Here is a 13,299-nt window from a genome sequence, read left to right on the forward strand (position 1 = left end):
ATTATAATTATAACGTTAAAATGTATTCATACTACGGGCACCCAAGTGGCGACCCATGTAACGCGCTGCGTCGCGAAGCGACCGACCCGGGTTCGATTCCCGGACCCGGCGTCCTTTGTCGAATGTCTTCCCCCCGCTCTGTCTCCCGTTCTTCCTCTCTCTCTCCCTCTACCGGACTGCCCGGTAGTACAAAAAAAATCTACCAAAAACATAATAATTTTTTTTTATTAAATAAAAATGTATTCATACTAGAGCTGTAATTATATATATATACAGCTCTGTACTATGAATACATTTTAACATTACTTATATATAATCTATGATTACAGCTCTGTAGTATGAATACATTTGACTGTTACTTATAATCTAGGGCTGACCCCTATTAGTCGAAGTCGACTAATCGATTGAAAGGAGCCGTAGTCGACTGCCAACCTCTTAGTCGAATACAAAAAATAAATAAAAAATCATAATTCTTCTTTTATTTTTAATTAAAAAAATATATATCATTCTTTCCAAAAGAAAAGAGGCCTAGAAGCGTGGCTAACGCTAATGGCACGCATACCAGAGGCTAACTGCCTAAGAAAACAGGCACAGAGGCACTGAAATAGGATTTCACCCATCTAATGAACACACTAGACTAGACAAATATCAAGATGTATCCATCAGTGGACCAATTGCATGCTTTTGCAGAGGACAAGAAGCCTTCCGTCAGACATTAAGCACCCCCACAGCCCAAATGGAATGATAAAAAAAAACGTCTATAATTTCGGCCAATCATAGTCGACTATCCAAATCCTTAGTCGGGGACAGCCCTAATATAATCTATAATTACAGCTCTGTAGTACGAACACATTTTAACGTTACTTATATATAATGTGTAATAAAGTGTGACCTCAAACTCTAGAAATTATTATGGAATCTGAAAACGTGTGTGCCAGACGCGTCTATATTAATCCCAGCCGAAGAGTGCAAGAGCGCTTCTGCATTCTTCACCATACGCCAGTACGGTAATGCGCATTTCCTTTTCCTTCACCCAGGTGCTCGCCGCGTGAGGTCGCCGCTTGGTTCGACGCGAGACCCCCATTCAACACTAATCACAGATGCCAGAACACGCCATATTAAACGCTGGTCAATCACATTAATACTATATGCTATTGCTATATATTGCTATTGCTATATGCTATTAATACTAATACGGTATACCGTAATTCCTCTAATAGTAACCCCGGCTTGTATTTGTTTCAACTGTAACGGGTACCAGGCTTGTATTAGGAGGAGGCCTGTATAAGAGGGAGGCCTATATTTCAAATTTTCAAACTGATCATAATGAATAAATCAACATTTTGTGTCAGTTTGAACCCAGTAAAATGTACTGGGTTCATTTATTGAAACCAAGTACTGTATGAAATAGTAAACAGTGCAATTACAGGTGGTCACTGGTCATTTCAACGTTTTCAAAGTGAAATCAAGTAACTAGCTCAGTATGCAGCTCAGTATATTAGTAACCCGGCTTGTATTAGGAGGCCGGCTTATAATTGCTTAGCTCAAGAGCGCACCCGGCCATTAATAGAGACCCGGCTTGTATTTGAGACCCGGTTACTATTAGAGGAATTACGGTATATATACACGCGACGCGTTAAACGCTGGTCAATCACATTAATACTATATGCTATTGCTATATATTGCTATTGCTATATGCTATTAATACTAATACGGTATATATATACACGCGATGGACGCAGCAGGCGATCACTGCTACCATTATTCAGCCACGCCAGCCGCCGCGCCGCAGCCGTGCAAGAGGTACATGATTGATTGATTGATTGTGTAGTGACTGTACATAATTCACACAGAACTGTTGTTGGGAATAGTAGTTCCCCCCGGACGATATTGTGTGTAGCACTTCCTGCCTCGAGCATTCATTCTACCTATCGATTCGACTACGTTGACATTGTTGTTATGCTGCTGTTGAATAAAGGAATTAGGTTCAACTTTGATACATCATTCTACCTATCGATTCGACTACGTTGACATTGTTGTTATGCTGCTGTTGAATAAAGGAATTAGGTTCAACTTCGATACGCCCGCCTCCGACTCCTTTATCCCAACTACTGAGCTAACATGAAGCTAACTACTGAGCTAACATGAAGCTAACTGCTGAGCTAACATGGAGCTAACTACTGAGCTAACATGAGCTAACTGCTGAGCTAACATGGAGCTAACATGAAGCTAACTACTGAGCTAACATGAGCTAACTGCTGAGCTAACATGAGCTAACTGAGCTAACATGGAGCTAACATGCAGCTAACTGAGCTAACTAAGAGGTACGCGATTGATTGATATGTATTCCATAATATGTAAAGTACATGTGGTCCTCGTTTGGATAATATGTAAAGTACAGTTGACAGCTGCGTTGTGTTAACGTTGCAATGTACAGGGAAAACGTTATGGCGTTGCGAGTGAATCGCGTCGCGATAATATACATGTATTCCATTTCGGCGTCTGAGCGGGGGAAAAGAAAATGCGCATTTGGAGGGCGTTACCGGGGCCAATCAGGGCAAAATGCGGAAGCGCTCTTGCACTCTTCGGCTGGGATTAATATAGACGCGTACCAGACCATAATAATAGAAAGACAAGACCATAATGTATATATTATACAAATTTATGTTATATCAAGTAAAATTAATGGAAGAAAAATGTAAGGGGTAGGGCTGTCTTAAATACTTCGAAGCTTCGTTCGATGGGCATGGGATTCGAATATGAAAATAAAATTTACAAATAAAAATTAAAAAATAATTTTTTTTTCTTTTTTTTTTGCAAAATCAACTCTGCCTCTCTTTGTTAACTACATACAACAAGCAATGCTGTTTGTTGTTTAAGATGAGGTCGGACTCGGCACTGACAAGATTCGTGTTCATTGTGCTGCTTTTATAAAGCCTCAAATGACGGCTTACAATATTTCATGAAAGCAAAGTGTTTCGTTTGTCTAAGATTTAAAAAGGTTTAAACTTTATAGCACTGACAAAGTTGAACAAAGTGCTGTACAAATCCCACAACATAATATTTTTTTTTATTAAAAATAAAAATATATATATATATATTTCGAGGCTTCGAATTAAAATAGAATCTCGGCCCCGAAGCTTCGAATTCCAAAAAAAAATTCAAAGGTCAGCCCTAGTAAGCGGGTAGGGATCGATAAGCTTAGCTTCCCTCTACTCCTTTTTTTAACATAACTAACTACATTGCTCTTGACTTTTTTTTGTTTATAATTTCTTTTTCATTATGATTGTTCTGTTTGATGGAGCTTTATATTGTGATTTGTTTGGAGGAACGTGGAGAATACATGTTAAAAAATTTACTTTTTCATTCATTCATAATAATAGAACTAGGAACATGGGAACGTGGTACAGCCCACCTGCTGCACGTGGGCCATGTGGCTGGGGTTGTATCCGTGCTGGACCTGCTGTGGGTGGATGTAGACCGTCTGCTGGCCGGAGGGGAAGGAGGCCTGCGGGGACTGAGGGTTGGGCCCCGGGGTCATGGAGGGGGGTGTGGGGGCCAGCGCCGAGTACATCTGCTGCTGGGGGGCCTGGTTGGCCAGGTGGAGAGCCTGGGCTGGAGACACAGGAACAACACGCTGATGACCTCTACTGACCATCACAACACGACCTCTTACTGACCTCTACTGACCATCACAACACAACCTCTTACTGTCCTCTACTGACCATCACAACACAACCTCTTACTGTCCACTACTGACCATCACAACACAACCTCTTACTGTCCTCTACTGACCATCACAACACAACCTCTTACTGTCCTCTACTGACCATCACAACACAACCTCTTACTGTCCTCTACTGACCATCACAACACGACCTCTTACTGTCCACTACTGACCATCACAACACGACCTCTTACTGACCTCTACTGACCATCACAACACAACCTCTTACTGTCCTCTACTGACCATCACAACACAACCTCTTACTGTCCACTACTGACCATCACAACACAACCTCTTACTGTCCTCTACTGACCATCACAACACAACCTCTTACTGTCCTCTACTGACCATCACAACACAACCTCTTACTGTCCTCTACTGACCATCACAACACGACCTCTTACTGTCCTCTACTGACCATCACAACACGACCTCTTACTGTCCTCTACTGACCATCACAACACAACCTCTTACTGTCCTCTACTGACCATCACAACACAACCTCTTACTGTCCTCTACTGACCATCACAACACAACCTCTTACTGTCCTCTACTGACCATCACAACACGACCTCTTACTGTCCTCTACTGACCATCACAACACGACCTCTTACTGTCCACTACTGACCATCACAACACAACCTTACTGTCCACTACTGACCATCACAACACAACCTTACTGTCCTCTACTGACCATCACAACACAACCTCTTACTGTCCACTACTGACCATCACAACACAACCTCTTACTGTCCTCTACTGACCATCACAACACAACCTCTTACTGTCCACTACTGACCATCACAACACAACCTCTTACTGTCCTCTACTGACCATCACAACACGACCTCTTACTGTCCACTACTGACCATCACAACACAACCTCTTACTGACCACTACTGACCATCACAACAGAACCTCTTACTGTCCTCTACTGACCATCACAACACGACCTCTTACTGTCCACTACTGACCATCACAACACAACATCTTACTGTCCTCTACTGACCACTACTGACCATCACAACACAACCTCTTACTGTCCTCTACTGACCATCACAACACGACCTCTTACTGTCCACTACTGACCATCACAACACAACCTCTTACTGTCCTCTACTGACCACTACTGACCATCACAACACAACCTCTTACTGTCCACTACTGACCATCACAACACAACCTCTTACTGTCCTCTACTGACCATCACAACACAACCTCTTACTGTCCTCTACTGACCATCACAACACAACCTCTTACTGTCCTCTACTGACCATCACAACACGACCTCTTACTGTCCTCTACTGACCATCACAACACAACCTCTTACTGACCACTACTGACCATCACAACACAACCTCTTACTGTCCACTACTGACCATCACAACACAACCTCTTACTGTCCACTACTGACCATCACAACACAACCTCTTACTGTCCACTACTGACCATCACAACACAACCTTACTGTCCACTACTGACCATCACAACACGACCTCTTACTGTCCTCTACTGACCATCACAACACGACCTCTTACTGTCCTCTACTGACCATCACAACACAACCTCTTACTGTCCTCTACTGGCCATCACAACACAACCTCTTACTGACCACTAATGACCATCACAACACAACCTCTTACTGTCCACTACTGACCATCACAACACAACCTCTTACTGTCCTCTACTGACCATCACAACACAACCTCTTACTGTCCTCTACTGACCATCACAACACAACCTCTTACTGTCCTCTACTGACCATCACAACACAACCTCTTACTGTCCACTACTGACCATCACAACATGACCTCTTACTGTCCTCTACTGACCATCACAACATGACCTCTTACTGTCCACTACTGACCATCACAACACGACCTCTTACTGTCCTCTACTGACCATCACAACACGACCTCTTACTGTCCTCTACTGACCATCACAACACGACCTCTTACTGTCCACTACTGACCATCACAACACAACCTCTTACTGTCCATATCGATATATTTGCATATGTAAATTTTTTTTAATGTATACTACCGGTATACTAAAATACTAGGTCTTGTGGCATGTTTTAGTTAAAACATCCCCATTTCATGTACATTCAGTTGAATTGCAACTCTGCACTGTGCATTCAATATGCAGTGCACTCCTCCATCACATCCAGAGACCACCGACTGTAACATGAGAAGGATCACTGTGGTAGTTTTGAATGGGGAAATCTGTGACACTAAATATGGCGGCAACAACAAAGAATTGCTGCAAAATAAACATTAATGTGTTTAAAAAAAAAAAAAAAAAAAAAAGTAATACCAATTAAAAATATCGATATTCCAAATGGCACACAGTCTCTGATCGTCTCAGCCTTAACCGAAACCACACCAAAACTAGCAGAAAACCCTCCTTAAGCCGCTGGATAAAACCGTAATGATGTCCGTGATGCGTCTGTAGTACCTGCGGCGGCCTGCGGGTGCTGCACGGGGCTGGGGGCCGGGTGGTTGGGGGGACCGGCGTGTTGTGGGGGCCCACCTTGCTGGCCCTGGCCCGTGGGGGTGGCAGAGGGCTGCGGGTGCTGGGGGTGGGCGTGCAGCGCGGCGTTAGGGTGGGCGTACTGCTGCATCGGCCCTGGAGACACTGAGGACCACAAGAGAACAGTTAGGGTGCAGGGCTCTACGCCAGGGCTATTCAACTAAATTGTTCAGGGGGCCACATTGTCAGAAACCCAAGGGGCCAGGGGCCGGACTGCCACGGCGCCTCCCCGTGCTATGAATATATGTACACTTGACACAACACGCAACCACATTTTCACAACTTTTATTTAAAGGGGAACTATTTTACTATTTCTTTCACTATTTGGGCACTTTTACACAATTCCTGTGGGTTTATGGAACACCTCTGTAATATGTTTTTTTTTAATTCATTGTTTTGTATTTCTAATCAAGTACTCAAAAACACGTTTTGAGCCTGGGCTCCAACCACTGTGGGAACTGTGTGGAAACTCAGCTGATTATCATGCAGCCGTGTCTCTCTGACATCACAAATCAGCACATTTTCAGATGACTCAGTTCAGTGAGGGTGAATATTGTGAGAGGAGAATTGGAAGAATGCGCCAATATGAGAATTAGAGACATAGATCATATTAATATAAGTCCACATAGCTAGGAAACAATGCTAAACACTGAAAAAGGCCATTTATAAGATCCCCTTTAACTACATTGCAAAAGTAGTATACTTTTCAAAAAAAGTGCTTCATTTATGTGCAACAACTGCAACATCTCCTCTTCAACATTTCAATATAAAAATAAAATAAAAAACAAACAAGTGCATGATGTGCATATGAACATTCTAACATCAACACTTGAACAAAAAAACACATTTATAGTGCAGCTGAGCTTATGAAAAAGTGCTTCATGTCTGTGCAACAACAGCAAATCACAGCATCTTATTAGCACTTATTGTCGACTCTTAACTCTCAAACATCAGGGGGGTGGGGGGCAGACAGGCCTAGCCTACATACACACATCTAATGAGAGCGATTGCACTTCTTTGACTGGGCAATGGCAGAGAAAGAGGGTTCATAGGAAGTGAGGGCTACCCGCAAACAGTGATGCAAATGCTCATTTGTCAAGGAGGCATGGTTGCTTGTTTTAATGGCATTCATGTGAGAGAAACTGGATTCACAGGTGTATGTTGAGCCAAACATTGTTAGCACAGATATTGCCAGCGTTTTTATTTTGGGGAATGTCTTGACATGAATACACTTTATCCAAAATGTTGTGGTGGATTCATTCTCAAGTGCCTGCTTCAGAGCAGATGATGCTTGCATGTCAATTATTTCAAGTTGCAGGAGACCTTCATCAATGTGAAGTGATGCAAGGAACTCTTGTCCTTTTGTGGAAATAGCAGCTACATTGGCAAATGGGTTGCTCACAAAATGCATCAATTATCTGGACATGTCAAATTCATCAAATCAACTTGCAAAGTTTTCCCTCAATTTATCAATGAAATCTGTCATTAATTGAGTGACTTTTGGCTCAATTGTGCGTGTTAACGTTGACATGAAAAAAAAATTAAAAAAAATAAAAAATAAAAAATATTTAAAAAAGCACATGTGCTCCTAAATGCAAAAATTTAGGAGCACACAAAGAAATTTAGGAGCACCCAAACATATTTAGGAGCACAGTGAAAATATTTCAAGTATTTCAAAAATAAATGTATAAATTTGTACTGTGCGTGCATGTGTGTAAATTAGCTCTTGCTACAACCCTGCATGTTTACATTGTGTATTTTGTACTTGATGTTCATTAACATGTGCTGTCCCTATCAAATAAACTATCAAATCAAACTACTGCTACAAAAGGTTCAGTCACTTAACTTTAGCTTTTGCCCCTTTTATGCATACAATGCCCATGTTTTGGCTGTGTTGCTCTTCTAGAAAAATAATCCTTTCAGGGTTGCCTATTGAAATACTGTACACCTCCAGTACAGAAACATTGTTTATTGTGTGTCAGGTAGACCATTGATTGACAGTCGAGTCTGCCAATTACGTCACACCGCTTGCACTCTGGCCATCCGGCACTGCAGCTGGACCCTATTGCCCATCTCTGCTGTTGATAACGCTAGCCAAGTTATTATACACACAGATACACAGTGGGCCAGTGACTTTGGTGTAGGGGTGTAACAATGCATCGATCCTAAGGGGAAAATTCAACTGCATCGATTTGAAAATGTTAGAATAGATTATCGCAATTTTAATGTGTACACGTTATGTTATTGTCATGTCTGTTACAGCCAACACACCGACATAGGCTACTGCATCAACGTTATGATTAACAAAGCAAGGCATTCGTTTTGTTGCATTAACGTTATATTACTATTGCTATCGATAAATCTAGGTGTTCTAAAATCTATTGCTATTGGTAAGACAGAGACTATAATAAGTTAGTGTCTCGGAAAACGAGAGCCCTGATCGCAATGGCGGAGTTTCAGGACGTAAACAAGCTAAATGAGAGCTTCCGATTGGTCATTTGCTTTATTTCCCATGAAACCAGTCACTTCACTCTACTGTGATTGGACCGTTGGCTTGAGTGCAATGTGGGACTTGTAGTTTTTTAACGATTCTCAGCGGAGAAATAAAAAGTACGACTGAGGCTGTAATCTGCACTCGCACACCACACCGTGCGCGTAATTGATTTTTGAGGTTCGCACACACATATTTTTAGGGGCATATGCGAGCAATATGGTCGCACTGTAGAGCCCTGGGGTGGGGGGCGTACTGCTGCATCTGCCCTGGAGACACTGAGGACCACAAGAGAACATTTAGGGTGGGGCGTACTGCTGCATCTGCCCTGGAGACACTGAGGACCACAAGAGAACATTTAGGGTGGGGCGTACTGCTGCATCGGCCCTGGAGACACTGAGGACCACAAGAGAACAGTTAGGGTGGGGCGTACTGCTGCATCGGCCCTGGAGACACTGAGGACCACAAGAGAACATTTAGGGTGGGGCGTACTGCTGCATCGGCCCTGGAGACACTGAGGACCACAAGCGAACGACCAGGAAGGGGATTGGCATAACGACTAACATTGGGATGGGAGAAAAACAGAAAAAAAGATAATAGAAAATGTTAGAATCGATTAGAATTGAAATAAAAAAAATATTCATTTTTTTTTATGTTTTTTTTTGTTGTCAGGGAGTCAAGTGACTCAAGCTCAAGGGCACATAAGCGGTGAGTGTTATTCTTCACCCACCCCACTCTGCAGGGATCGAACCAGCACCCTTTTGATCACAAGCTTCGCTTCTCTAACCTGCAGGCCACTGCTGTGTGTGTGTCGGCGGGTCTCATTTCCGCCTAAGCGCAGCTCCAGCTATAATAACTATGGCTCCGGCAACTAGCAACGCTCAGTTCATATCGATACTCTTATTTTGAAAATCCTGTGGTGTCGTGACTCATATCCGCTCGGCTCACAACACAGCTCGTCTCAGTAGTAGCAGTAGCGTCTGGAACACGCACATTATATATATATATTGAAATTCTTTTATTGGGAAAAACCACTTGAGATACAGTATCTCGTTTTCGAGAGGGTCCCACATTTTGTGCAATGTAACACGACATACAACAACAACAAAAATTAAATAAATACAGGACATACAAAAACACAACAGAACAAGTACACATTGTAAGAGGATATGTCTCATTATAAGAGGATATGTCTCAATCTCCATCATAAGAGGCCCACTCCCCGGCAGTCACATGACGCTGCCACCGCAGGGCAAACAAATATGCTTAACCCCGCGATGACACCGCCAGGCAGCCGCCGCGAGAAAGGCCCAACAAAACATTCAAAGGGTGAGTAGAATACAGGATGTAATAGAAATTGAGCTCCAGGACTGGCAGGAGAAGAGGAGCAATCAACCTGCCCAACAAGCGCCCCAAATCAACCAATCGGCCCCCCCTGCCTAAAAATAGGAGTAGAGCCAACTAGCTAACCCGTAACACCCGCATAAAGGACGGCCGTGCCCCACGTCCCCTCACCAGCGCAGGAGCCCCACCAAGGAAGCATGTACACTTGCCAATAAAATTAGAACAAAGAGCATTTTTAAAGAGGTAAAATGAAGATATGGACCGAATGGACACCGGAAGATTGTTCCAGTCCGAAGGGGCTTTGAACATGAAAGATTTTTTGGCCATTGCTTTTGAAAATGGAGAAACTGTGAAAAAATACTGTACAGAGTGTCTTAGACGATAAGTGCAAGAGAAAGGGACCATCAACTGTTTCAGGTAAGCAGGATAGTCAGAATGGATACATTTGAAAATCAATTGCAGCCAATGTCTCTGTCTTCTTAAAGTAGGAGAAGGCCAGTCTAAGGTTTGATACATAGTACAATGGTGGGTTGTGAACGGACAGTCAAGAACAAATCTGCATAGTCTATTGTAAGCCACATTTAGAGGTGATAAATGGGTTTTGGAGGCAGCTTGATAGACAACATCAGCATAGTCCATTAATGGCAAAATAAGTTGTTGTGCAAGTCTCTTTCTAACAGTGAAGCAAAAACAATGTCTAGCTCTATAAAGGGCTCCAATGCTGCGATTCATTTTAATAACAGTAGAGGTAATATGGAAATTGAATGAGAGTTCAGGGTCAAGCCATACTCCCAAATACTTGATGCGTTCAGCTTTATGCAGAGGTGTATTATCGGCACATAAGATAGCGCATGCCTTAGATTCGGTTGCCTTCAGTCTTTTCCGAGTACCAAAAATCATAAAGTGCGATTTGGTTTTGTTTAGTATTAGTTTATTTTCAGCAAGCCATTTCTGTAGTGTCTTAAAGTCATATTGTAAGGCTGATTGAATCTGTGCTACATTATTTTTGGATGTATACAACACTGTATCATCTGCATAAAGATGAACGCTGCAATCAGAACAGACAGAAGGTATATTATTTATAAATATTGAAAAAAGAAGTGGACCAAGGGTTGAACCTTGCGGCACACCACGTTCTTGGACCATTGTATCCGATTTGAACCCTTGGATGACAACACATTGTTTTCTATTATGAAGGTATGTATTGAACCAGAGTAATGCATTGCGTGATAGGCCAACAGAGTGAAGTTTATCTAGAAGTAGGTGGTGGTCAACTAAGTCGAAGGCTTTGCTCAGATCGATAAAAATTGCACCAGTTAATTTACCATCGTTAGTTGCAGAAAAGATGTCGTTTGTAAGCTTTAATAGAGCTGTTGATGTTGAGAATTTTGACCTAAAACCAGATTGATGGTGATAAAATATTGTACTTGTCAAGAAATTTAGAGAGCTGATTATATATCAATTTCTCAAACACTTTGGCAATAGAACAAATAATTGCGATTGGTCTATAATTATTCATTTCAAGTGCATCTCCACCTTTATGCAACGGGGTAATACGAGAGCACTTCCATATGTCAGGCATTTCGAATGTGGACAGTGACATATTAAACAGATCACATAATGGGTACATTAGTATATGGGATGCAAGTTTGAGGAACTTAGGTTCTAAACCATCTAATCCAGGACCACTACTTACTTTTAGGCTATTGATGGCATCAAAGACTTCCACAGGTAAAATTTTCATAAAAGAGAAGCTATGATCAGGAGGCCTATTACTAAAGAGATCAGACACGGGATCGAGTGATGATGCAGCAGTGACAGATGAAAAATGCTGGATGAATGACTGTGCAATCAGCTGTGGATCTCGTATAATAGTGTTCACTTTTATCTGGTCAATAATATTATTTTTGGATACACCAGTTAAAGTTTTAATCTTATTCCAGAATTGTTTGGTATCTTTGAAATCACGAGCTAAGGAGTCCTTAAAATAATTGGATTTGGCATTTCTGACCATAGTCTTGCTAACATTTCTCAGCCGTTTATACTCCTCCCAGACAACTGGGTCCTTAGGTTTAAATTAAGAAATATATTTTTAACTTTGGTTAGTGATGTAGCTAGCCAGTTATTAAAATCACCAAGAACTATAAGTTCATTATTACATGAAATAGAATTTAAAGTAGCTTTAATATAATTAAATGATTCTGCAGGTGCTGAAGGTGGTCTATAAATATTTCCAATAGTTAAGTATTTATTCATATGCAGGGTGACTTTGACAAAAATGCATTCAAAGTCTAGAGGCCCAACTTCAGGGATGATTAATTCAGAGACCAAGCTAGATAATACATAAGTAGCAACTCCACCACCTTTCTTAAGGGATCTGTCCTCTCTATACAACACATAATTTTCTAGTTTAATTTGTTCATTTGTTATTTTATCGTTAAGCCAGGTCTCTGATAATGTAATTATGCTTGGCCTGTGTTGAAAAACCCATGCCTTAAGTAGATCCATTTTGGGTAACAGACTTCTGATATTCTGATGAATATTGCAACATAGCAAGGCTAGTGTGCCTATTTCGCCACCCAAAACAAATCCCTGCTGTTTTATTCCGCAACGGGTCAAATGCATCTAACATGCTTTGCAATCCTCGCCATTCCTTTATGACCACGTCGTGTTTAAGACCGGAATTAACGTTACGTTAGCGTAAGCTAACAACAAGCTAAAACCCTGTTCAGAGCGATAAGAGAACAGCAGAGTGGGGAGGAGGGGGGGCATTCTCCCTTCTGTGTGTGTCTGTCCACCCTGTACTGAGAGTGGACAGATAATGTTGATATTTAAACATAAAAAATACAATACATAATAAATGTTTCATGATTACAGTTTACAACAATACATAATAAATGTTTCATGATTACAGTTTACAGATTACAGTTACATGAAACTGGTGATTCCCACCCCTAGTAGAGTCCATACACCCAACACCAAATCCCATAATTCCTTACACGTAACGTGTCTGGCTGTGTGATGTCAACTTGTCAGCATGAAAATGACAGGTTGAAAAAGCCCTCAGCTCGGAACTAGGCAAAATCTGCATATGGCTCGCTGATAACAAACTATCATTACACATGGGCAAAACAGAGTCCATTCTCTTCGGTTCAATTAACAAACTCAGCAAGACCGACGGCTTCTCAGTTACAGTGGGTGACAA

At 41.7% G+C, this 13,299-nt stretch overlaps 1 protein-coding gene across 1 annotated transcript in view; it reads right to left on the reverse strand.

The window, feature by feature from the left end:
- The window catches only part of atxn2 (ataxin 2), a 250,745-nt gene that overhangs the window by 5,751 nt on the left and 231,695 nt on the right, over positions 1-13,299 (reverse strand). Inside the window, exons 23-24 of the mRNA XM_084323938.1 lie at positions 6,185-6,364; positions 3,416-3,615 (exon numbers count right to left, since the gene is read on the reverse strand). Coding sequence (XP_084180064.1) covers positions 3,416-3,615; positions 6,185-6,364 — 380 coding nt within the window. The remainder of the gene's footprint in view (positions 1-3,415; positions 3,616-6,184; positions 6,365-13,299) is intronic.

Source organism: Notolepis coatsorum, assembly GCF_963971535.1.
Source record: "Notolepis coatsorum genome assembly, chromosome: 10".
NCBI classification, from domain to species: domain Eukaryota; kingdom Metazoa; phylum Chordata; class Actinopteri; order Aulopiformes; family Paralepididae; genus Notolepis; species Notolepis coatsorum.